This window comes from Epinephelus fuscoguttatus, linkage group LG12 (genome assembly GCF_011397635.1).
Source record: "Epinephelus fuscoguttatus linkage group LG12, E.fuscoguttatus.final_Chr_v1".
NCBI classification, from domain to species: domain Eukaryota; kingdom Metazoa; phylum Chordata; class Actinopteri; order Perciformes; family Serranidae; genus Epinephelus; species Epinephelus fuscoguttatus.
This window is the reverse complement of record NC_064763.1, coordinates 27,191,469-27,217,455: the sequence shown is the minus strand read 5'-3', so window position 1 is coordinate 27,217,455 and position 25,987 is coordinate 27,191,469. Positions and strand designations below refer to the sequence as shown.

The 25,987-nt window shown below is 40.7% G+C and overlaps 1 protein-coding gene across 1 annotated transcript; it reads left to right on the top strand.

Moving 5' to 3' along the window:
* Nucleotides 1-25,728, top strand: pitpnab (phosphatidylinositol transfer protein, alpha b). Its single transcript, XM_049592593.1, has 12 exons — nucleotides 1-241; nucleotides 7,371-7,401; nucleotides 14,095-14,240; nucleotides 16,739-16,830; nucleotides 17,945-17,952; nucleotides 18,233-18,307; nucleotides 18,858-18,941; nucleotides 19,063-19,140; nucleotides 20,674-20,784; nucleotides 21,215-21,337; nucleotides 21,528-21,610; nucleotides 23,511-25,728. The coding sequence occupies exons 1-11, from the start codon at nucleotides 225-227 to the stop codon at nucleotides 21,573-21,575; spliced, it is 813 nt and encodes a 270-aa protein (XP_049448550.1). The 5' UTR covers nucleotides 1-224; the 3' UTR covers nucleotides 21,576-21,610; nucleotides 23,511-25,728.
* Nucleotides 25,729-25,987: the final 259 nt, after the last annotated feature.

Here is a 25,987-nt window from a genome sequence, read left to right as displayed (position 1 = left end):
GCCTCGGTGCTCTGCGCGCAACAGCAACGCCGCGCCGCGGCCCCGATCAGGAAGTGAATCTGAAGAAAATAAGCGACTGTGGAGGTAGGATGACATAGAGGGGGAGAGGTGGGAGAGAAGCAAGCGGAGAAAGAAGAGACGAACGGAGGGAGGGATCGACCCTGTTTCTGGACCTGTATTAAGCTACTCCCCTCTTGGATATATACTGCACCGCCAACAAGAAAATGCTCATAAAGGAATTGTAAGTATCCGTGTGTGTGAGTGTGTGTGAGGAGCGGAGGATGTGTGCGCGTTTATCCGTCTGGTTTCGTAGCGCTGACATTGTGGCCAGTCGCCCGAGAGTAGAATTACAAGAGTGCGGCCAGGGTGATGTCGACATCCCGTATCTGCTTGACTGCGTGTCCGTCATCATTTTTCATGCATACGACACTCCATCAGCCCAAAGCATCCACCGAATAAACCGAGAGATAATAAAGCTGGCGGCTGTAGTTGCATCAGCAGCCGGCGCAGGCATGGCTGTGCCCTTCACATTTTGCATCACGAGCCCTGAAGTGATATGATAGGCTTTCACTGTGGCGGATAAATAAATGTCCTCTGCTCTGGTGCAAAAATGACGGATGCTCTAGAGGAGCGGTGGTGCTGAGGGAGAAATGGCTGGTGTAAGCCGCGCCGTGACGTGAGGTGCCGTGCCAGCGTCCATCCCTGTAAAGCCGCTGTGGCCATGTTATTGATGCGCGGTGAAGGTGAAACGACTGATGGAGCATTCCGGCATTTACCTCTGGAGGAATGGAGATGGCGAGGTGTATGGGGACCCTGGGTGGGGTGGGAGTGGGAGTGGGCAGGTACAGGGGAGGAGGTTGCAAAGGCTTTGGCAAAAAAAATGGCAAATGGCGAGGTTTTGACGCACCAGTCAGACATTTCTGAGAATTTGACAGCTGGGCCGAAGGGACGGGATGGCACATCAAGTGGGATCGTGCGTGCAAACGGAAAGATCTGGGGGATTTTAACACGTTACTTCAGCACAGGCCTCAGTGTGCTGTAAAGATAACTGACTGAGGCCTGCTCAGAATCAGCTGTTGGTTAGAATAAGGGTAAGGCCGACAGATTGCAGATGAATTGGGATGATATTGGCCTTCAGAAAATCTGGTATTAGTCGTGAATGTCGACTTCAGATAGGATGATGGATCCTCAACTGGTGTCAGCTACACACCAGACTCATTTTGCCTCAAGGATCATGTGACCCACCTGTAAAAAGTCTGATTACCTCCACGTTTTTGTGTTTTTGAGTATAGTTTCAGATGGATTTGCACCCTCTTTTCTGTCAAAATATGTGCATGTATTTTTAAGATCCCTGTTTCATTGTAATTCTATGACAAGGTCAGAGCTATGCTTCTGTAAACTGGCACACATTTTCAGCTATTGGCAGCTTCAGCTTAAAAATAACACCCTGATCTTGAAAAAAAAATCCATATTCAGCAGAGTCTGGCTTAAATGGGCATACAGTAATCATTCCTTATTGTCTTTATTTCTCACCACATGTATTCAATCAATTAATGGCCCAGCATTAAAAAAAGCCCAGGATGAGAGTGATGGCATGGCTAAAGATCTGAAGTGATTAGGGAGAGTCTGGGTCTCAGCAGTCTGCCTGGAAATTAATTAAATCGGTCACGATTAAATGCTGAATGCACTTAAACACGCTGTCAACACACGGGAACAGGAAGAGGCTCGTGCATACACACACACATATACACCAAGATGCCATCACGGGGGTCAAGAGACAGTGAATTGATCCATGTAGTACAGACAGGCTGTTTTTTTTAACCTGTGCTGCTCACCTGAACCACTGACCTAAATCACTCCTGGTCCGCTTTTTCTTTACTTCAATGTGCTTTGGCAGGTGCACAGGGACACAAGAGCCACTGTGAAATGTACAGTATGGTGTGATGAAGAAGAAGCAGTGAGAGAGTAGAGACAGACTAGAGAGGGGACAAGATGTGAGGAGAGGGAAGACAAACAATGCAGAAGAGAAGAGGGGTGTTTGTTTCCTGAAGCAACAGAGAGACACCTGATCTTCCTGTTAAGACCTTTAGACCAAGGAGATTTGCACAGAGAGGGAGAGACAGAGCACTGAGGTGACTTTATTCCTTGTTTTACTTAAACCTCTATTCCACTAAGTATTTAAATTTGGCTCTTTTCTTACATTTACCTCAAATTAAGATACACAAAACACTTATTTCTGAGTGATCTATACTTAAGTTCAACCATCTTTTAACACTGTCGTTTGACATACAGATAGTTTTTCAGTGTGTCTGCCCTCCTTGCAGCATCTGGCCTCCCATCCAATGTCTGGCCTGGACTCAGACCCAGATTACATTCAGCTGCGAGTGGGATGCAGGATTATCTGAATTTGGGCATACATCACACAGTTACAAAACAATCAACAAAGCTGCATACTGTACATGTGCATTAAGCGCTACAAAATGCACGCGTATCAGAGTGCAGTGCGTTCAAGATGCTGCATGCATCTGGGTGATATAAAAGAGCCCAGAAATAGTGTGTGTGTGCACGTGTGTACCAAAATGAGTCTTTCCTCACATGCTTATGTGTGTGGGTGGATCTGTAAAGTGTACTAGGGCCACATTAATACTTGTTACCAGCTATGCTTTTTATCATAAATACAGATTTGTGAAACTGTGATTGTACATTGTACCAAGATGTTAATATTTTTACTTTATTCCCTTTGTAGTTTATGCAAAGCTGCAGGAGGGGGGTTGTTGCATTAAAGTAGGTTACATATTTGATTACATTACACATAGGAGTTACAGGCATTCAACACATTAACCTACTTTGTTGAGATCAATTACTTATAAAGTAAAACACTAATCATCCCATCATAATGGAAAATGTGTTAGTTAGATTTCTTAGTAAAATACTGCAGGCAATGGCTATTAAATTGTGCTTCCTTACATCATACATATACATTAAAGAGAGTTTAATAACAGTAGGGTTTGTTTCCTTGTGTTCACTGCACTGAAAATTGATAAGAATCACTTTTCATTTATCTTTCCTATTTGCATTGTTTCTGTAATGCAACATTTGATACACACACTCCTAGTTGTATGTATACCTTTATCTTTCATTTTAGTGTCACTGGGCCTGCTGCCACCCACAAAGATAAATTTGCTCTCTGCTCATTCTGAAGGACTGCTGGCACCGATGTCATCATTTTGTTAGTGGTGTGGGACTTACGTGGCCATTTGTAAGCCAGCTCCATTTCCCAACACTCAATTGTAAACATAGTGGTGAAACTGAAAGATGTTTGACACCAAACAAAAAATGGCAAAGCACCAAACAGCAGGAAAATACTAACTATAAAATGTTTGTTGTTTATGAATAATTTTATGCTTAACTGCTGTTTCGTGGTTCTTGAACTTGGCGTGGTTTGCACGATCTGCACACCTCCAAGATTATGTAACAGCGCAGACGAGGTTGCACAGATGGTGTTGCAATTATTGGCTAATAACAAGACCTGGAAGTGTGTAAAAGTCGATTCAAATTTCACGGTGGTTCTTTGATTGGCTAAATAAGTTTGAAAATTTGATAACCTGACTGTTTTGACTGCAATCAGTATGAATGATCAGACATTCACAGGAACCAAGAAAATGCTAAATGGACTGCACATTCACCCATTCACACACACATTCACACACTGGTGGCTGAGGCTACCGTATATGGTGCCACCTGCTACTCAGTAACCATTCACATGCACTTACAAACCGATGGAACAGCCATTTGGGAGCAATTTGGAGTTCAGTATCTTGCCCAAGGATACTTGGACTTGCGGACTTGGGGAGCCGGCGATAAATACCACCAATCTTTCGCCTAGTTTACAATCTGCTCTACCTCTGCGCCACAGCTGCCCCCCCATGTGCGCCATCTGCACCACGCAGACCGCAAAAAGTTTTCTCACCTGTAATCTGTAGGTGACGGGACAAGATTTTGGTAAAAGAACTGTTCTTGTTGGTTGTCTGTTTACAGTCCGAGTAGTTTTGATCAATCATATTTGAATAGCAGGTGACAGTCCATGTCGAAAGGCAGAAGGTGCTGACCGAAATGTAATGTAACATATCAGCTATTGGAGATATGACTATATGACCAGTGCACGGAAGAGGAATTCTGGGTAAGATATCAACTGGAGACACTGTATCAGCCACTAATATTAAAGCTCCCCCGAGAGGCTTTATTGTCGTCGGACGATAGCCGATGGGTTCCTTGATTGTTTCGCATGGAACTTGTGACCAATCAGAGAGAACTTCACGCATCACAAATTTTGGTCCACTTGTAAATGCTGCCTTGTGTTACCTCTCTCTCAGTGACAGCTTACCGGCTCTGAACCGTAGTTGGGAACACGCTGGCTTGTTAACATTAAATTAGCGTGACCTGTTATTAGTGGGTACCACTCTGCAGAGGGAAGGATGGCGAGGTATTTGGGTGCCATTCATAAAAATGGCTTTACTGCAGTCTTCACCACAAAATGATAAACACAGTCTTCTCATGAGGTTTAACAGTAGCCCTGGGCTTATCTAGACACTAAATTCTGCTGACAATCATCATTCTTTGCTGCTGGTTCGTACCATACACACTGAAGTACACGTCACACCCTCACAGGTTACCCACAAGGCCACTGCCCTTAAGGGGGAAAAAGGGCGAGCACACTTGTGAGCACAAACCAAACTCAAGACAATATGCAACACTGTCACAAATTGGTCGCTGATTTGAACGAGAGCAAAGGCACTATAGGTGTGAGAACGCCCTCACTTTACACTGTTTTAAGTCCAGTACAAACACTGTGGGCCTCATACGTAGCCAGTTTCTACCCACTAGGAGGTGCCGGTGTTCACCTAACCTGCAAAAACATTCAGGCATTTTTTTTGTTACTATAAAACATTTCCAACAATTGCAATTAAAGATTATAAAATCTGAAAAATGCCATGAAACGTACCGAACATAATAAGCACAGAGCTGGGCTTCGTTTGATCTTGACAGAGCAGCCTTTGTAGACAACAGTAACTTTTATTAAGTTATGATGTTTTCTGTATGATAACAAATAGATGTTACTATACAAACAGATGTTGCTATAATTAATAGTTGGAAAAAGTAATCGTTATTTGTATGACTCCGTTCATACAGAGATGTAAAAGAAAAGTGATAATCCTGTACCTTAGTCACACTTTGTCTTGTTTCTATGATATAATAATAATAATAATAATAATAATAATGACAACCTATTAAAAATCAGTGTTTTCTCCTCATATAAAGTATAACCTCTGGTGGAAACCTTAGAGGAACTGCTCAGCCTAAAATTCAGGCTTCACAGCTCAGTTTTTGTATTCTGTCTGGCTGTTTTCCTGCTTCAGTGAAGCATATTCTCATCTTCTCCTCAGAATAGCAAAGAATAGATCATTTATTCTCTCCTGATGATGACTCAGTGTTACAGCGTCAAAGTGAAATACGTGAATTTCATATTTGATGGCCTGTTTTTTTGTTCAGTTTGGAATCCACGTTAGATTTTATTATCAAATAATTATTGCTGATAAAAGATGTGTCATGCTGAAGAATACAGAAGTGGCCTTGTCATTTACTTTGCAGAAACATCAAAGGCAGTCTACTCTTTGCTCTGTAACAGGTAAAATACCTCTAAAAAGAAGTAACTTGTCAGAACCACAGCTGTCCGATTGACATGTAATGTTCATATAGCTTATATACTCCTTATGACAAATCCCTGTGGGCTTACTCCAGCTCAGCTCATCATGGGACAGACACATGTTAGACAGATAATTGGTGTCCAGATCTTCATCGAGCTGAACAGTTAAAGATGTCAGTTCATGTTGTCAGCGTGTCACTCACAGGATTTCTCCAGGCTAATCCAGTTCACAGAGAAAGTCCATTATTACCAAAATAAAGCAGGATGAATGTCATATTATAATGTCAATAATGAATTCAGTAGTACAGTTTTTAGGGAATTTTTTTTTGCCCATGCGGGAATGTACAGTGAAACCAAAGGAACTCGTCATACTACATCCAAGAAATCCAAAGAAATTTGAATAGTTAAGGTTTTATGGGATCGAATTAATCAGTATGAAAAGACAGTATTACAGAATTAAACATCACATCTTCAGATTGTTCACAAAGAAAACGGACATCTTGAGTTTGAGCTGGTTCAAAATCTTAAAGGTCCAGATTGTAGGATTTAGGGGCATACATTGGCCCATTGTCACCTGAAAATAATAATTTTTGTGTTTTTGTTACCTTAGAATAAGCTGTTATATCTACTCAGGGAGCAGGTTGTCATTTATGGAGACAGGCATGTTGCATGTTTCTACCGTAGCCCAGAATGGACAAACCAAACACTGGCTCTAGACAGGGCCATTTGCATTTTTGCATTGGCCACTGTAGTGTTACTTCCGTCAGTGAAAGCTTATTGACCCCAAACCGTAGTTGGGAACACACTTGCTTATTAACATTAATTTAGCTTGGCTCATTTTTAGCTGGTAACTGCCTTCTAGTGGTCTGGACCTCTCTGCAGAGGGATGGATGGCAAGGCGTTAGGATGCCATTGTTCCCAACAATGGCTTTATTGCAGTCTTCACTGCAAAAAAACAAACATGGCCTTCTCATGAGGTCAAACAGTAACCCTGAGCTTATCTAGACACTTATTTCTGCTAACTATCATCACTCTTTGCCACCTTCCGTCTTCACCATGACACACCGAGAGAGCTGCTTCCCTCTATACACACTGAAGTACACGTCACATCCTCACAGCTTATCCACAAGGCCACCGGTAACAGTAGTTAGCAATAAGTAGCATCTGAAAAACAGATTTCTAACGTAAAACAGATTTTTTCAGTGTTAATGCCGGTTTAAATCACCGGGTCAATTTGTTTTGGAGAGAAAGAGACCTCTGTGGATACTTGGGCATTGGGAACAGGGTCTCAGAAACATTGATTTGCAACATGAAACTGCTTAATTCAGTGTTTTTACCGGATTAAATCATCTGGTTTGTATGTTGTGGAGATGTTTTGAGACCTCTATGGATAATTCGCCTCTTGGTAAAAAACCCCTGAGCAATGAACACTGAAGGAATCCTAGCTGGCAGAAGTTTCAGCTGCAGTCCTCACTGCTAGATGCTACTAAATCCCCTAAATCTTACACACTGCTCCTTTTTAAGGCAACCCCCTCCCCCCCCTTTTTGTATCTTAATATCAAGTTGTCTTTACTGTATTACTGTATTGGGTCAAAGTTGAATTACTGTATCTGATTGTTACTTTATGAATTTTTAAGTAACTTTACTTTTTTCCCTTCTCTTACAGTCGAGTGATCCTTCCTATCTCTGTGGAAGAGGTAAGTTTCATTTCGGTACATTTCAGTGTATGTGTGTGTGTGTGTGTGTTAGCTAAAATGGCTCAAGGCTCAGCTTTTGTTATCTCATTCTTTGATTCACTTTGGTTCAAAGTGAAGTGCCTGCCATTAGTAAAGCTGCCCTTTTTGGAGTGGCCTTTGGACTTTAATATGTGTTTACATTTATGTTCTAATACACACATAAAACCTTTTATATTTTCAAAAGTGATATATCACATGTCCACTTCATGCATTTCAAAAAAGTGCAGCAGGGCTCACCTTGTGAGCAAAACTCATCATCGTGTTGTAAAGAGCCTTTCAATCAGATAGAGCTTTGAAGCGACACAGTCAGCACAGTCTTTCACTGTCCTCGTCCTCTTTTCTCTGTGTCCCTCCGTCCCCTCCTATCCTCATTTCCATTGCAGTTTGCTCCTCTGTTCAGATGAGCATCGTAAATGAGTCACCTGAAACTACTGCCATGACTTCCTCTGCACTCCCACCCAACCACCTCGCTGTCTGCCTCATATTTATGCACCAACATGAGTGCAATCTACTTTTTGACGTTTGACTTGTGCTGTTTATTACTGATGAATAAATATTGACTGCTGTAGCCAACAAGCACTCAATCTGCTCTCACACACAACAAACAGCTTCAAGTATGAGCATAAAGCAGCAGTGAGTGCTCAGAGACACAGTAACTGCAACAACTGCCTGTTGTGTCACATCAATGCAACATCAGCCACAGGATCTCAAGAAGCTGATCTGAGAAATATCTAGTGACTTCTCAGATGTGTGCTTATACTTTTGTGTATTCATTTTTATTCCAGCTCAAAACCACATGGCCATGATTGCTTCCGCTTGCATTTCCTTTGGCTCATAGAGGGGTTTGGATCTACACACGTAGCTTGTGTTTGTAGCCTTTATCTTAATCATATCTCGACATAATGAGGGTTTCCTCTAGAGCCGGAGGCCTGGAAACTGTGTGACAGTCAGCATGCTATGTCACAGTGGAAAACACAGTAAAAGAGACTTAAGCCCAAACCCAATATACCTCTTTACCCAACCACTCAGCCCTTACCCCTCCATTGTTTTGAATGATCATGTGTAGGACTAGGGTTTCCCAACTCTTGTGAAGTGTTGGCCCATCAAAAGAACACTCCAAACCAAGCGTTTGAGCGAGAAATCATTGTCAAGATGGCTGGACCATCAACAAAAGAAACCCACAAATGTATTTTCTTTGTTAATACAGATTTTAAAATTATGATAACCATTATCTTATTGTAATATTGTTTTAATGTATTATTTCCCTTTTCTTTATAACAAGTATGACAATAGAAGTCGCTAGTTTGCTGATGACTCAGAAGCTAACTAGCTAGCTGGCTAACATTACATTGCTATTGCTGATTTGTGCATGACAGTTTCACATTCTGACATATTTGCATGTCACATTCATCCCCCTTTTGATGGCATATGACACCTGAAATTTAAAGTCCAGCAGCGAAGTTGCTGTGATATCATTGCAGAATGGCAGGGAAGGAGCAGGGGTCGCTAACGTTAGCCTATAGAGCACCACTAGTGGCCTGATAATGAACATTGTTGTGTATGGAGAACTGGATACAGCACTGGCAGTAGGGCCCCGTTCTTTCTTATGAGACATGACACAAAAATACTGTAACACAACTGCCGTGTAGAAAATTACATGGATGATCTGGGGATGTTCGGCTCTTTCCACTGTTGAAGCACTGTGCTACTGAAAGCGGCCAAAGGTTTTACTGAATCTTGATTGAATCTTGCAGCTCTTCTAGACTTCCGAAATTTTATCTGACTGAGTGGATCAAATCCTGATTTTGCGTCTCTCTCCCAATGTAAGTCAATATGAAAAAGTATTTTGGGGCTGTAGGGCATCACCTGACAGACCCCGGAAATAGCAGTACCACTGTTTAGCCACTACGAAAACTGGCTTCAGAGCCTGGCGTTTATCCTGGGGGCCTGGTAATTAAGCAGTGTTTTTTTTTAAATTATTTTTTATTCCTTTATTTGATACCTTGTTTAATAGATCGGTAGCATAAAACTGAAGTTTTGAAAAATACGCAAGTGTCCTGTCAACCACTGCCTATAGCCTACATAAGAGAAATCACCAAAGAAGACGATGGCATGTTTGCAATGTCCGACAACACTTGTTGCATCTGCTGGCATCGACTACTACCAATGACATGTCACGGTCTTGAAGGGCTGGCCCATTTCGCAGGATAAGATTTAACCCTTACCCCTTGTAGACCTAACTCTTGCAGTCTGGCCTCTTGGAACAAATCTGTTCTTAGAGGCAAAGGAGCACTCAAAAATGAAAGGAAGGGGTGAAAACAGAAATGGCATTGGGCCTAAAATATGAGCAAAAAAGCCTGAATACAGTTGAGTAACGTCCCCTGTCTCTTGAACCACGTGTGCCCCTTCTGCCCTTGAATCACATCCCTCCAGAGCTTCATCTTTTCTATTATCTGTCTCCCTCTCTACTTCCCATCTCTCTGAAGTTTTCAGTAATGTGCCACCAAACCACACTTGGGGTGCCATGATTCAATCCATCAGCAATTTGATTTCCTTCCTTTTCAATTGTTTCACTGATTAAATTTGATTACTTTCAAAAAACACAACAGTTGTATTCTCCCTGGAGATGACAATGGATTAATCTCTTTGAACAAAGGTTTTATTTTGGGGAGTACATGTTGACTGAGGCTGTTCCAGCTGTTGAAGCCCCTGGAGAGTCAACTGAATTGAATTTCCTGTCTGCTAACTTCCTCCCGGGAGCTGATTTGAAACCAAAGCTTTATCTGTGTTTTCTTTTTGTGAAAGAAGGAAGTTCTGGTATAACCCAACATGGACTCACCTCACAAGGGCAAGGTTGAATTATATTTGTCCAACACTGTTACCCAGGAGGCTTTGCTGTTCCTGCATCCCATTTATTCAGCCGGCAGTTGCGGTGTCTGCAGCTCACTTGAGGGAACAATCTCTCCATTGCTCTCCAGGTTTGGCGAGTAATACAATCTAGAGACCATCATGGTCACAATTATAACTTTTTTGTTCACATTATGTGAAGGGCATTTAAACCAGTTCTGCACCTCTGGGTCTTTGTCTTTTTGTCTTTCATTGCTGTTGGTGTGGAGGACTGACCTTTTAAACACACACAAAAGGTCAAAAGATAACAATTACAAGGAGCAATCTCTGAATAGTGACTTTTCTGTTCAATGATGATTTTCTGTGGTCAGTCCCCTGACATCCAAAAGTCCTACAGTACAACAGTCTCACAGGAACATGTGAAATGGACACAACCTCTTAACAGGTGCGAAATATGTTAAAATTACTCTCTGGCAACATGAAAACAATGCCAATGCAAAGTCTGTTATGAATGGTTGTTGTTTAATTGTGAAACTATGGTCACAGTTTGGTCAACAACAACAACAAAAAAACTTGGTTAAAAAAAACTCCTAAGTACTGAGTAAGTAAGTGATGTGAACTGAAGTACTTTGCATAGTTATGTAAAGTATGTCAGCTTTGTTCTTTGTGTAGTTACAATAAATCTGTGAAGTCATGTCAGTACATTGACTTTTGTCTCACACGGGACACAAACAGCTGTCTCCTGGTTGAAAGTCCAGTTGTTTGTTTGACCCATCCACCACCCCTCCTACCAGCCCTACATGGACTTTCTTGCTCTTTATACTTAAGTTTTGTGTCCACCATGACAAAAGATCCTCATTGACTTTATACTGGCATTGTTTTTATGTGCCAGCACATGATTTAACACATTTCATGCCCACCACCACATAATATGGTGTCCATTTCCTGTATTTCTTTGAAACCGGGCTGTAAGGTAGCTAAAACAATTGATGCAGTTGATACAGGACTTACATCTGACACTGTTGTTCTGAACACAGTGAGTACTTGCCATTAAATATTGGATGTGGGTATTGATCAAAGTGTAACCATCCAGTCCCACTGCATATATATCTAGGATTTGGCCTCAATTCACTATCACTCTTAATTCCATAGTTATGGCTATAATGACATATGAGTTATCTAGAATTACTACCAAAGTCTAATCAGTTTTGTGCATGCCTACGGCCAGTTACTGGTCTCACAAATTTCAGGGAAATCTGCTCCTAGAGCTTTCAAATTTCCCTCAGACAGTCAAATTAACTGATACGTATGTTCCTTATGGAGGAAAAGCAACTTAACACTGAATAATATTAAAATAGATCTGTTGAAGATGTTTTGGCAGCTGTAATTGCAAAATCTGAACCTGAAATTATGTTGCATATGTTCAGTACATAAAGGAGATGATTTTATGTATTCTTGTTTTTCAAGGTGAAGACCTCCGTTGTAGGCTTAATCAAGTGCCTGCACCTGCAAACTATAGAGTTATTGTTGCTTCATTGGTGTTTGATAGAAAACATTTCAGCACACCAAAACATTTCCACTAGGGTGTCAATGGTATGAGATTTTCACAGTACAATAACTGCCTCAGAAAATATTGCGGTTTCACGTTATCACAGTATTACAGAATTATTATTACATGTCAGAATGACCCTTGAACGAATTAAATCAGAAGGGTTACTTTTGGTTAAACAAACATTTTACTGCTATATTTAAATCATGAAACAGTTTTGATAAAGGAAGTATATGTAAAAAATCCCCCTCTTGAAATTACCTAAAATGAAGTTGAGATTTTCTGTCCAGTTGCATTTTTTTTCAATATCGCAGATAAGCAAATGCACACAATATGATTACCATCAATTTTAATATCACAGTATAACTTTAAACCGGTATAATGTTGCAACCCTAACTTCCACTGACTTCCATGACAACATACATGACCACCTTTTGAAATGACCTACATTACGGTCCTAAGGGTTGCTGTTTTAAACACATAATGAAACAGTCACAGTTATGCTAGAAAAAAGATTTAGGCAAGGTAGTTAAGTTTAGAAAAAACATCAAGGTTTGACTTTAAATAAGTACTGTTGTTACTAATGTAAAGTGACGAATGTCATACATCACATACGTCACTAGCATAGTATGCTACACATACTAATGTACTCTGCTATGAACACTGGTCTCATAGGTAAAAGTCTTGTGCTTATTGACCCTTTCACCAATTTTTTTATATATACATTTTTGTTATTTTTCATTTTGTCTTTTTCATTTATTGTCCCTGCTAATTTTTATATTAGGGCCCGACCGATATGGATTTTTTGGGGCAGATGCCGATTCCAATATTATGAAATAAAAAAATCTGATAATCGAAATATCGGCCGATTAAATTTTTACATTTTTCAATTTAAAATCCCCCGAAATACCTGCTTTTGATGGCTTAAATATAGTTCAAACACTCGTTACAAAGATATAAATTGAAGATTTTACATTTTACTATTTTCAAATACTTTTATTATCAGAAAATGTGTGGAACAAGCAGCATATGAACAATTTGAACACAAAATAAATCATGTGCAAAAAGGCAGTAAACCTCTGGGAAATAAAATAATCATGCAAAGTCTATATGAATTAAGACATTCACATGTATGTTCACAGTACCAGAGTTCTTATTGTAAGAGTGAATTTATATTTTATGGGTTAAGGTTACTGTTCGCATTTTATTAGTGATGAAAATATATAAGTGTTAAGATTGGCGTCAATCGGCCAACTTTTGGCTGATTGCCGATTATTCTCTAATGGCTATAATCGGCCGATTAAATCAGCCGGCCGTTAAATCAGTTGGGCCCTATTTTATACATTAACTGATTTATTATTTCTGATTTTTCAGTTATTGTTTCCATATTTTAGTAATTGGCAGGAGTGCATTCACTCACCATTTAACTCCATAGAGAGACATTCTGTCAAACTTAATTGTGACTTGTGCGCAATCAAAAAACTTTACAAAAAAATCTGTTGTGACAGGCTCATCACACTGTGTGTATTTCTTCAACATGACTAATGAGCTTTTAACTAATGCAGACATTTCAGTGTCAAATCCACTCTGGTTCCTAGACTGTGGGTTTGTCTGGGGACGTTGCTGCATTGTTTTATGTGTGTAAGAAGGTAACCTATATTATTCTCATGGTTTGATACTACATTAATATATTTAAGTTGATAGAATAGAAAGAATAATTGTAATCTCTCTCCTGTGAAAATGAATAACACATCAACTTCTTCCATCTCTGTGATGTTGTACGTGTGTCTGCGCTCTGGTTCAGCTTTGTGCAGAGGTTACATTGTGGATTAGAGGTGATTAAGAAATGAAAGGAGCCATTGTCCTGTTTTTAAACTCGCATGCACACGCGGGACCAGGAAGATGGGGAATGAGAGGAAGAGAGGGATGAAAGAAGGAGGAAGTGTACAGAGAGGAAACAAGCCGGGTGCAACAAAAAAAGTTGACAGGTCAAGAACAAGAGTGTACGGGAGAGATTATAAGGATTCAGGGACGCGTTAAGGAGAAGGTTGAGTTTAGGAAAAGGATCAGAAGAAAAAGTAATCCACTATTTAAGACTGAAATAGATGAGCTGATGAAATAAACATGAAAAAAGACGTGACTGTGAAAGCTCATTCATCTAGAGGATAATACATGTTGGGAAAGAGCTCCTTATTTCTTCCTTTAAATGCTCTTTCTCCCTCAGTCTAACTGATTTTTTTCTTCTCTGTTTTTTTCAGTACCAGGTCGGCCAGCTGTACTCTGTGGCCGAGGCCAGTAAGAATGAGACGGGTGGAGGAGAAGGAGTGGAGGTGCTAAAAAATGAGCCCTACGAGAAAGAAGGAGAGAAGGGACAGTACACACACAAAATTTACCATTTGCAGAGGTAAGTGGTTGTCCGACAGGTTCAAAAGTTCACTTGGGAAGACTATTTCATTTATCTTTCCCCTGAGGTCACATCTCTTGGCTCCCGTCCATTTATACATTTCTCTGCTTCAGTCTGTTTTCCCATCACTTTAAAGTCTTCTTCTTGGTTCACTCTAAACCGTCCAGTAGCCAAAAACCTACTTTTGAAGTAAAAGTTAGATATTTTAAGAAGTAGGTTTATTTGCTTATTTACCAACAGTTACCCTGGCTCTGTTTAAATTGAAGTTTAAATCAGACATGGTGCTTTGTGCTAAATGCTAACGTAACATGCTAATAAACTCACAATAACTGCTTGCATGCTGATGCTAAGCAGGTATAGGCCTAAAGTTTACCATGTTTACCATTTTAGTTTAGCATGTTAGCTGTTTCCCCTTGCTTCCAGTTTTTAGGTTTAACTAAACTAAGCTAACCTAAGCTAACATAAGCTCAGCTAATCACCATTTAATCACACAGTGTATACCAAAGTCTAATCTTGATTTTTTGAGGTACCATTTTCATGAACGCGATATCTCAAGAACACATGGAAGGAATTTCTTCAAATTTGGCACAAATGTCTACAATTGTCAAATGTCTTACAACCTGATCAGATTTTGGTGGACAAAGGTCAAAGGCCAAGGTCAATCAGACCTTATCCGTCACATTCTCATGAATGCTATATATCAAGAACACCTTGAGAGATTTTTTTTCAAATTTGGCACAAACATCCACTTTGAGCAAAGGATGAACCGATAAGACTTTAAAGGGATAGTGCACCCAAAAATGAAAATTCAGCCATTATCTACTCACCCATGTGCCGACGGAGGCCCTGGTGAAGTTTTAGAGTCTTCACATCCCTTGTGGAGATCAGCGGGTGGAGCAGCTAGCATACCTAATGGTAGACGGCGCACCAGACCAACATCCAAGAACACAAAATTGAATCCACAGAGTACCTCCATACTGCTCATCCATAGTGATCCAAGTGTGCTGCAGCTGAGGCATAAAAAGTTGTTTCGAAAAAGTCATTTGAACTCTGTTTTTAGCCTTACTGTAGTCTGTAGCTCTGACTGCTTCTCTGTGCTCCGCGTTCACGTGTGCGCGCTCAGGGTGATCAGTGATCTCGAAAGAGCAGCAGTCTCGTCAGTACTGATGTCCAGATTCTCAAGTGCAGGCATCGCCAATTCCCAGTCTGAGCAGCAAAGACTTTCCTCACCCGTTGGCATTGCTTTGCATTTGAAACAACTACACCACCAGGTTTCCAGTGCTCGACTCCGGTATCTGCGGCTGGCTGAGGGTTAGGCTCATGAGCTGCGGCGGCTGCTTCGTCCAGTAGCCTGAGTTCCGTGCGTATACTCGGGCTCAAACGAATACGGCTCAACAAAGAAATGCTGTTCCTCCTCAATTTCAAAGTCTTCAGACATGTTGGGCTGTGCTTTGCTAAAAGACCGTAGTGCAAATGATCTTTTAGCTACTGTGGCTACCGTTGTCTCTTCCTGCAGTGCACGTGTCACGTGATGTAAACACGGGTGAGCAAAGCTCATGCTTTCGCTGGTCTCACGCAGGCGCGCACACGTGAGCGCGGAGCACAGAGAAGCAGTCAGAGCTACAGGCTACAGTGAGGCTAAAAACAGAGTTCATATGATGTTTTTCAAAACAACTTTTTATGTCGCGGCTGCAGCACACTTGGATCACTACGGATGAACAGTATGGAGATACTCTGTGGATTCAATTTTGTGTTCTTGGATGTTAGTCTGGGGTGCCGTCTACCATTAGGTGTGCTAGTCGCAAGGGATGTGAGGACTCTAAAAATTCACCAGGGCCTCTGTTGGCATATGGGTGAGTAGATAATGGCTGAATTTTCATTTTTGGGTGCACTATCCCTTTATGGTCAAAGGTAAATGTCACTGTGACCTTGTCCGTTGCAATTTTCTCAAATTCAGCACCAACGTCCACTGATTACAATTTGGTAGTTGAAGGTCAAAGGTCAAGGTCACCATGACCTCATGAAACCTGTTTTTGGCCATAACTCTTATAGAATAAAATGATGTGATAACATTTTATATCCACAAGGTCAGGGGGCAGCTTCAATGTGACATCATATTGTTGTGCAAAAACTCTTTTCTGGCCATTAGTCAGCATCATAACTCATTTACAGAAGGGGACACATTTGTTAAGATACTTAACTGGTGACACTTATCTTGGGTGTCCACCTTGAAACTTTACTGATTGTGTAGATCTTCTGTGCTGCCAGGGAGGGGGAAGTGTGTGAAGCATCCATGTTTTCACAGACATGAATGCAAACTGTAAGTGCAACTTGAGTGGTACGCAGAGGCATACAATTGTGAGGCTGTAACTGTAGTTTAACTTTGCTTTGTGTCTGTGTAACATCGAAATATTGTTAAATAAGTAAAAACAATACAACTGTTAAAATACCATTAGACTTATCTACGTCTGTTCTGTCTTCACTCCTGTGTCCTGCAGTAAAGTGCCGTCATTCGTCAGAATGTTGGCTCCAGCTTCAGCTCTCAACATCCACGAGAAAGCCTGGAACGCATACCCATACTGTCGCACAGGTAGCACGCATACACACACACACACACACACACACACACACACACACACACACACTGTATTCAAACACACATTCTGCACACGCACATAAACCTCATACAAAAATGCAGGCAGCGTCATCTATCAAAGGGCTGTGGAAAAGCAATTATAGTCAGTGACATATAGGCTGTGTGACGCTACATACATTTTCATACTAAGGCTTTAGTGGTACACCAAAAATAGTGTCATCGATATTGTTGGCCTTTAAGTAGTTATTGTTTTTTTTAAGGAAAGGGTTGTAACCATCATATTATTTTAGGGTTACAGGGGTAGACAGTGTGTCAAAATATGGTGTAGGAAATGACACACAAGTTTAATGAATGAAAATAAGTAGCCCATACAGAGGGGAGAGATTCAGTCCACAATGAAATGAAATGAAAAGATGTCACAGTCAGGACATTTTGGCCATGGTTTAGATCTTAACAGGCACTCCATCAATATAAAAGTCAAACAGAGGTCCCTGGAAGAAGTCCCATCTTCCAAACTACCTTTTAGTCTATTGAGCGTCAACTCATAGGATCTAATCTCTACAACTGCATGTACTCATTTTTTTTTAATATGGAGCAATGCTTCAAAAATAATTTTGGACGCTGCAACCATGCCCATATTGATATGTTTGGTGTTTGAGATCTGTCCCACAGAAAACAATCTCAATGCACTTGTGTGAATACAGTTTACTCAAATGACTCAGAGGACACATAGATGCTGATCTGTCAAAGGGATTGTCCTTCTCTGAGCACCTCTCTCTCTCTCTCTGTATCTCTGTCACCTTGAAGGAGTAGTTGAATTATTAACCGTATGTCCAGTGAGAAGAGCCGAGCAATCACTTGAGCCTTTCAGGCACACACGCACTGGCAGCTGCTCGACAGCCATCTTTCATAGAAACACACGGAACAGTCGAAGACACAACCTGAACACACACACTATTCAGTCATAGATATTGCTGAACGATTCCCCTTGACCTCTGTATATTGTCCAATACTGTAAATGCTATTATATTTTCTCATATGTTCCTTAACTGCATTTTTTTTCTTTCTCCATGTTTGCTCCTGTGCTGTCTTTCATCTGGCTCTGCAGTAATCACTGTAAGTATTTTTTCTTTTACGCTCACAGACTTCATGTATGAAACTGTGATGCCCATAGAGGGAGCACATTAACCTGAAAGTTGAGAAAGAAATTTGATCTATTTCAGCAACACAGCAGCAGCAGTAGCAGCAGCGACAGTCAAACACTGTTACTGTGTTTATGTGTTTGTGTTGGTGTGTGTGTATGAGAGCAGGAGACCCACCTGTGTCAATTATACTTGCTTAAATTTTATTCTGTAGATTCCCTCTTCACTCAGTATTATTTCTGTTTTCTCTGCAGAACGAGTATATGAAAGAAAACTTCCTGATCAAGATCGAGACATGGCACAAACCTGACATGGGGCACCTCGAAAATGTAATTAGCAAAGACTGTAATGAGCTGAGCAGGTGCATGCATGTGTTTGAGCAGCATGAGGACATTTTAATGTACATTTTGGGATGACTTTAAACAGTGCACATGGCAAAGAAGTGCTCATTTTACACCACTAATGCTTGATTTGATATCATAAAATGAATCTTGAATCTTGTATGGATGTTTTTTGTTTATTATGCATTTCCTACTGCGAGCTGTTTAGTGAGATTCCCCACTTCTACTTGTCCTCTAATTAAAAATTGCTCTATGAATTCGTGTGCAGCACAAGAACAATCCCATCCCCTATAATTACTTTGAGATAGTGCCTCTATATATAAATGAATATGATCATGAACTGTGGGCATGCAAAAGTGCAAAAAAGAGCTCTGCTAATTACCAGAGAAATGTGTCGCCCATGTATTATTTTTACTTGCATCATATGGGCTTTCAAAATAATGTTCCCCCTGAGCACCGTGTTCTCGCCTCTGTTGTATGTGAGCTGCCTGCAGAGACTTGTGCCTGTATCCAGCTGTGCTCTGTGCTTCTGTTTCAGGTACACGGTTTGGATCCAGAAACCTGGAAGAAAGTGGATGTAGTCTATATCGATATCGCTGACAGAACCCAAGTTGAACCGAAGGTGAAAATGTTTTCCTCAAGATCCACACTGAGATGATTACAGAGACCACATCGTTTGCTTTTTTTTAATCATCACCTTATCCATGATGTTCTTTCTGTTATTTTCTCTTGCCTCTCTCCAGGACTACAAGCCAGAGGAGGACCCTTGCAAGTACAAGTCGGTGAAGACAGGACGGGGCCCTCTAGGACCAGACTGGAAGGTACAGCGTCTTGCTGTTAATTTCTCAGTAGATTTAGACACATTCAAAGCCACTGAACTAAACACAGAATTCCAGCCACATTATTGTTAATTATTAATGTGCAAAAAAACCCCACTCCCATTGACACTTGTTGCTTAGCAACTATGACGTTTAGTTTTGTGCTGAAATACTTGGTACAGGACAAACATTGTGATCAAAATATTTCAATTTGGCTATTTTATGCAAGAAAACAAATAAATGAATAGATAAATACAAAAAGGATTTATTGTTTTCCCACCAATGTATTTGCTGGTAGTGTGTAGAAAGCTCTGAAAGACTACATATTTTTCCTCTTACCTATGGTGCTATTTATGATCGTGAAAGTGTGAGTAGCTGTGTTTTGAAGATATTAAATGCAGAGATGTCTGCCTTCTCTTCGGTATAATGGAACTAGATGACACTCAAAAGCAATGTCCCTTTCCTTCTGCACAGTGATACAGTTGGCAGGTGTAGTTGGGCTGAAAGAAAATAGTTCCTACATGAAACTGCTCATAACAAGGTCTGTGGATTATCTTGAGAAATGGGGTTCATGATTTCTGGAACGAGTTCAATTATAGGATTAGATGTTACAATCCCTTGATGGACATGCTTGAGGCCATGAGTGGGAGTAATACTGCTGTCTGGGGATTTCCGAGCGGGTGCCAAAGGGTTAAGGTTAGGTGGAAAAAGAGAAGTATAGAAGATAGATAGAAAAGTAAGAAGGGGCATAGGGAAGGCAGAACCATCACCAGATGATAGGCCCACAACACCTCCAAAGGGCTCACCTGGTGTCCCAGGTGCACTCCCCTCTGCTTTAACTCCCTTGAGCCTTGCTGTTGTTCGTAGTGTTTTAGGACCAGCTGAGTAGCTTAGTAGTGTCCCTCCTCTTGATCCATAGCCACCGGCTTGCTTGTTCACCTGCGCCAAAGGGTTTTGATGGCCTGACGTTGGGCTTGACGTCAGCTGCCAGCTCGGTGTACTTAAGGCTCTTGCGCTCATAGGCCTCCTCCACAGCATCCTCCCAGGGCACAGTGAGCTCACCCTCACAGACAAACCCTCTTGTAATTGCCGAATGATGGAGGAGGTGGGGCATTGATGGATGTCTGTCTGGTCTCCAAGGTAGCTGCTAGATACTTTAGCACCTGATTGGTATAATGACCTTGCGTCAGGGTCGTCTTGCAGCCCACCAGAGTATGTTTCAGATTTGCTGTAGATGAGCAACTGCTGTTAGTTTTTTCTGTATTCTGTATTTTTTGGTGCTACTAAATTTACTAACATTAGAATGAAAACATTAAAACACTAATTTAAAAAATATGAAAAACCAAATAGTTGTAAAGTTTTAGGGGCTGACTCAGTACCTAATTATCTGTAAAACTGTGGCTATGGCCCTGAGTGTAACAGATTAAAAACTCAAAATAAATAGAAAATCTTGAACCTTTGTGCAGCATATTTTACAACCCAGAAATCTTTGTTAACAACTCAAACATCCCTGTATTTATGTTTGTGCACTCGCAGAAAGAACTTCATAAGAAGACAGACTGCCCACACATGTGTGCCTACAAACTGGTCACTGTCAAATTCAAGTGGTGGGGCCTGCAAAATAAAGTGGAGAACTTCATTCAAAAGGTTTGTTTACACTTCAGACTGTGGTTTGTCACTTTATGATCAATATGGCATCCAAGTAGCCAGAGGTCAGTGTCAGCTGCCGAGGAGGGATTGTTGACAAGCTGTTTAACATGATATGAAAGCAGTGTTTGTGTTATTCCCCTTTCTGGACAGTCCTTGGTTGTGTATGTTAAGGACCATTGGGCCATAGTGTCTCATATCCTGTGCATGCAAACAGCACACACAGTATCTCACATCTTGTTAGCCTTAGGTTATAGTGGAAAAGTACCACCCGCTATGACCTGTACATATGGGCTGCACCAGCCTCTAGTGGATAAACAGGGTAAAGCAACATCTTTTAGAGTCAAACAGCTTGATTTTATAATTTGGAAAAAATCTGCTTTCTTTCCTCAACTACAACATGACTGTCTCCTTATATGTTGTTTCACAGCAAGAGAAGCGTTTGTTCACTAATTTCCACCGTCAGCTGTTCTGCTGGATCGACAAATGGATTGAACTGAACATGGAAGACATTCGTCGCATGGAGGAGGAGACACGTAGGGAGCTAGATGAGGTGAGCAAACATGTAGGTATTTGTATGTCAGTAAACATATTAGTAAGACTAAGTAATTCAGCCATAATGTAAGAGTCTTGAAACAGGACAAACTCTGAGGACATGCCCACTCTCATGTTTGATTGGGAATGTGAATTATAACTCAGCTGCAACATTTCTGCGCATGATTTGTTTTTCTTGTGTGCATCAGATGAGAGTGAAGGACCCAGTTAAAGGGATGGTGGCTCTAGAGGACTGAGGTTGTGTTGGACCGTGAATGCTGCTGCTCATCAGGTGAGAGGAGTTCAACTGTTTTGTGGGACATTTCATTCTGCCTTAGAATTTGTTTGTCTATGCACCACCATAGACAGACAAACCATGCACCATGCATGCTGTTTATTTGAGTCCTGATGTACTGTGAGGAGCACATGCCGGGCTTTCTCGTGATGTAATGCACACAAGAACACATCTTATGTCTTTTAGAAAATGTGAATTGAAGAAAGTTTGTAGCACTAAGGGAGATAAGTGTTTAAATTTACAAAGACATATAGTTTGTGTTCTTCATGAGGATGATGGTTTTTATTTATGAGAGTCTTAGCCTTTGTTATATTAAAATCACAAGTGTAAGTTAGTTTTAAGCCTTTCAAAGTACACATTTTAACCCATGTCCTATGTGGGAGACAGAGAGGTTTACTTGCTTCTCATTTTCAACTATTTTCTATCACACTGAACCAAAAGAGACTCAAATGCAGACTCGGGGACAGACTACAGTTCAAAACAAGGTCCTTTAATTTCAAGCTAGGTTCGGTACACAGATGTCAGTCACTCAAGCAAAGGTATCCAAAAAGGACAGGCTTAGACAAAATCCAGAAATCCAAAAAGTGGGTCAATATCACAAGGTAAACAAACTAACAAAGAACCAGCTGGAATGCTGACTCAAAGTACAAGATGAACTGGCACAAACAAAGGGAAACACAGAGACTAAATAGGGGAGACAATGAGACACGGGTGTAACACATTAGGACACGTGCAGGTAATCAAACAGGCGGGAAACACAGGGGAGCAGGAAGTGAAGAGACCTGAAACGATACAAGACGTGAGTTTCAAAATAAAACAGGAAATGCAAGACAAGAAACATGAGAATGTGACATTTTCTATACTTCAGGAAACAGAGTGCTGAGAGAGGCAGACAAGATTTTGTTAAGTCAGACGTACTATTAGATTATTTGTCTCATACTCGTGCACGCACACGCAATATTAATAACCAGTTAAAAGCATGCACAATACCTTTAATATCACCTTTCTTAAAAGTAAATTTCAAAAGAGGTCATGGTTAGGACTAGTACTTTCCAATCTTGGATATTTTTTGAGACAAAAGTGGTAAAATTATAAGAAAAAACTCACAAATGCACTGCCAGAATGTCAGGTGACATACTGTAAAGAGCAAAACTACAAGGGGAGCAGGATGTGGTGGGTCAAGCATGGGACTTTCACACAGGACACTGCGGTTTGAGTCTTGTGTGAGTCAGTGTTGGCTTATTATTTTTAGACTGTCTCAGTTTTCAGGATGTATAAAGCTGCTGAATGCACACTGCACAAACATCAGCAGAATAGCTTAATAGACCTGTTTGAGTTAACGACGTTAGGACACCTAGGAATATACCAACACATTCTCACTCCGACCTCATCACCTATCAACATTTGGTCATGGACCTTTCACATCCAGGTATAATGTATGATGGTTGTTGATGTTCTGGGACGCCGTGTCAGGTAATGTTTGTTATATGCATTGTCTTCTTTCAAAATACACTTCCATTTTCACAGGAAATGTACCATTTATATACTGTCTTCTTCAAAATAAATGCGCAAATTGACAAGTTGAAAGTTGGTGTTTGTTGGACCCATTCGCCACCCCTCATGCTTGCCCTGCTCAGACTTTCACCGTGTTTACTTTAGTTAAGGGCTAATTGCTACTGGCTGCATAACATGCCAACTTTAAAGGATGTCTTTTTTTGTCTGTGTCTGTCACTGTCACTGATTTAGACGACTTCGGTGTGAGACCAGGTTTTATATACACAAGGGTGTAAATAGCTGCATTGGGTTTTTTGGCCTTTTTTACTGATGGATTATTTGGTTATATCAGACAGTAGAAAATTTCGCTTGTTAATGCTCTCACTCTTTCTATCTCTTTCAGACCAGACTACCCAGACACCAGCGGATTCACATCCTCCTCCTACTCCAACCGACTCAACACCTGACCGGCCGGTCCAAACACCCTCCCCCCTGCCCCTCTCCCCTGGTACAATCTGGTTTTCAGGGACCTGGACCCAGTAAACTCCCAGTTTTAAGCTGATCTCCTCCACCACATCCCGCCTCCCTTGAGTCCCATCCATCTCTTATTTGTTTCTCCATCCAGTGTCCCCATCTCATTAACTGCTCTGAGGCCTCCAGTAGCAACACTATAGATCTTGTCAGTCAGTCCTCTCTCTCAGTCTCTAAACTGTTCTAAACTACAGAGAATAGTGTCTCTGCAATTTAGGATTTATTTCTATTTAAAATATCCCAATGGTGTATATACAGTATACCGTATATCGGGGAGCTGAATAATTGTATTGAAATATATATATATATAAATATAAATATATATAAATATATATAAACAGGGTTTTTAAAAAGGATTTTGTCTGTAAGTTTGTCTGTGGATGTTTATTTTTTCCAGACCAAGCGGTATCTGCTCAGTGTTGAGTTTTGATCCTGTGATTGTTTCTTTTATTTGTCATAATACCTCCTCTTCTCCATTTGTGTCATGCTTTCTGCAGTGTTTCCTTTTGTTGTTCAAAATCAATCTGCGAATCTACAAACCGCAGCTGTGAGGTTGGGATTGTGCTGAGAGTATTACGTTGTCTCTGCTGTACTCCAATATACCTACCAGATAGGATTTCTTCCCAGAATCTCCCTTAATATGTTGAGGTATTCAGTGGCTTTTCTGCTGCTTTGTGAGTGTGTGTGTGTGTGTGTGTGTGTGTGTGTGTGTGTGTGTGTGTGTGTGTGTGTGTGTTTCCGTAGCGTGGTAAGGTCTCAAGGTTTCCAGCAATGTTTTTCATTTTTCTCTCTCCTGATGATTTTTAACTCTTCGGTTTTATCAGGCTGTTCAAACAGGCCACTTGAAAGTGCAGTAATTGAAACATACAGTAATGCATACGCACACATTCAGACACAGATAAGGATAGATGTAAGACGTATCACTCTGCAAAGGGGAATGCACACAAGATCAGCCATAAATGAGTCTTTCTTTCTACAGACCTAACATCCTTTTGGCTGCAATCTTGTTACCATGTCAGTGTTTTTAACATTAGCAGCCATCATGGATACACAGCTCCTCCCGCTCGCTGTTGATAGATAAATAGGTCTTTGAAAGTAAAACTTCATGTGATCTGCATCAGTTCTTGCCCTGTCACCCATTCTGTCACCTCCAGTGGATAAATGGTCTTATCCAGCGATAGCAATAACTACCATGACACGTTGGTCTCTCCTTTTTATCATCGCAAATCTAATCTGTTTGTTCCTATATCCTGAAAACAGTTTTAGCAAAGCAGAGCCCGAGCTGAAAGTCAAGGACTGTTCCGTTGTTGATTATTTATTTATTAAATGCTGGTTTTATTGTGTTTGTCTTTGGATGAGGCGGATTTCTCTCCTGCTGGATTCTGAAGCCTGTCATGTGTAATAGTGTGGTTTTCTCGGTATATGCATGAGTGTACATGAGTGATGTACAGTAGCGTGTCTTTGAAGAGATCTGATGTTGGCTGGATAAAGACGGGAGGAAGTAATGGAGCTAGAGGAGCGATAACAGCAAGCACTTACCTTCTTCCTCTTGTTGACGTCTGTTTGGCCTCCTTTGTCCTCAGTTACTTGGATTATCCTCGTTTCCATCTTCTGTTTACTTTCCCCTCCTCATCCGATAACAGTGTCGACACTTTAAAGAGCAAGCAACAGATAATGTCAAAAGACCAAAATCATAATGATGATTTAGGTCGCTTGAAATTATGGTAATAGGCTACATTTGGATCATAAAAAAAGAGTGTCACGGCCAAAAAACTGCCATCAGGACAAGTAGATAATTATAATTTTCCTTCCTGTCAGTTTTAGGTACATACATTTTCTACATTTAAGATGCTATAAGCAAACCTTTTGCACGATTGAGTTCATAGTAATTAACGTTAAACTGGATGGTTTTCAAATCTCAAATTGGGCAATCAATAAACTGAAGAGGATTTAACACATTTTCTTGATCTATCTGGTGTGTAGCAACTCAAGCTACAAAGACAGCTAAACTTTTGAGTTAGGTCAGTAGTCAGAGGTGCAATGTGTAAGATACGGCCAGAATTCTTGTTATAAAACATTCAAAAGATGAACTAACATCATCAACAGAATCTGAGGAAGTAGGAGTTCTGACTTTTTGTCAAGGACATCTATGTATTGTGTTGCAGTGATATCTACTGAAATGAGCATGCCAGTTTGCACCTCGAGAACCGATAGTGAGTCACTGCAGAGTCCAGTCTGTCATCAGTCCAACATGAGAGGACAAAGAGATCAAGTTCGTTATTAGTTTTTGTTGTTTTACCTGTGATCTCTCCTGATCTCTCCGTCAATTTCATCTTCCGTGATGGACAG

What these genes read in the sequence shown, in the direction of transcription:
- pitpnab (XM_049592593.1), top strand. An exon ending in GAACCCAAGTTGAACCGAAG is followed by an intron (nt 18,942 to 19,062) that starts GTGAAAATGTTT and finishes GCCTCTCTCCAG; the next exon opens with GACTACAAGCCAGAGGAGGA. An exon ending in CTCTAGGACCAGACTGGAAG is followed by an intron (nt 19,141 to 20,673) that starts GTACAGCGTCTT and finishes GTGCACTCGCAG; the next exon opens with AAAGAACTTCATAAGAAGAC.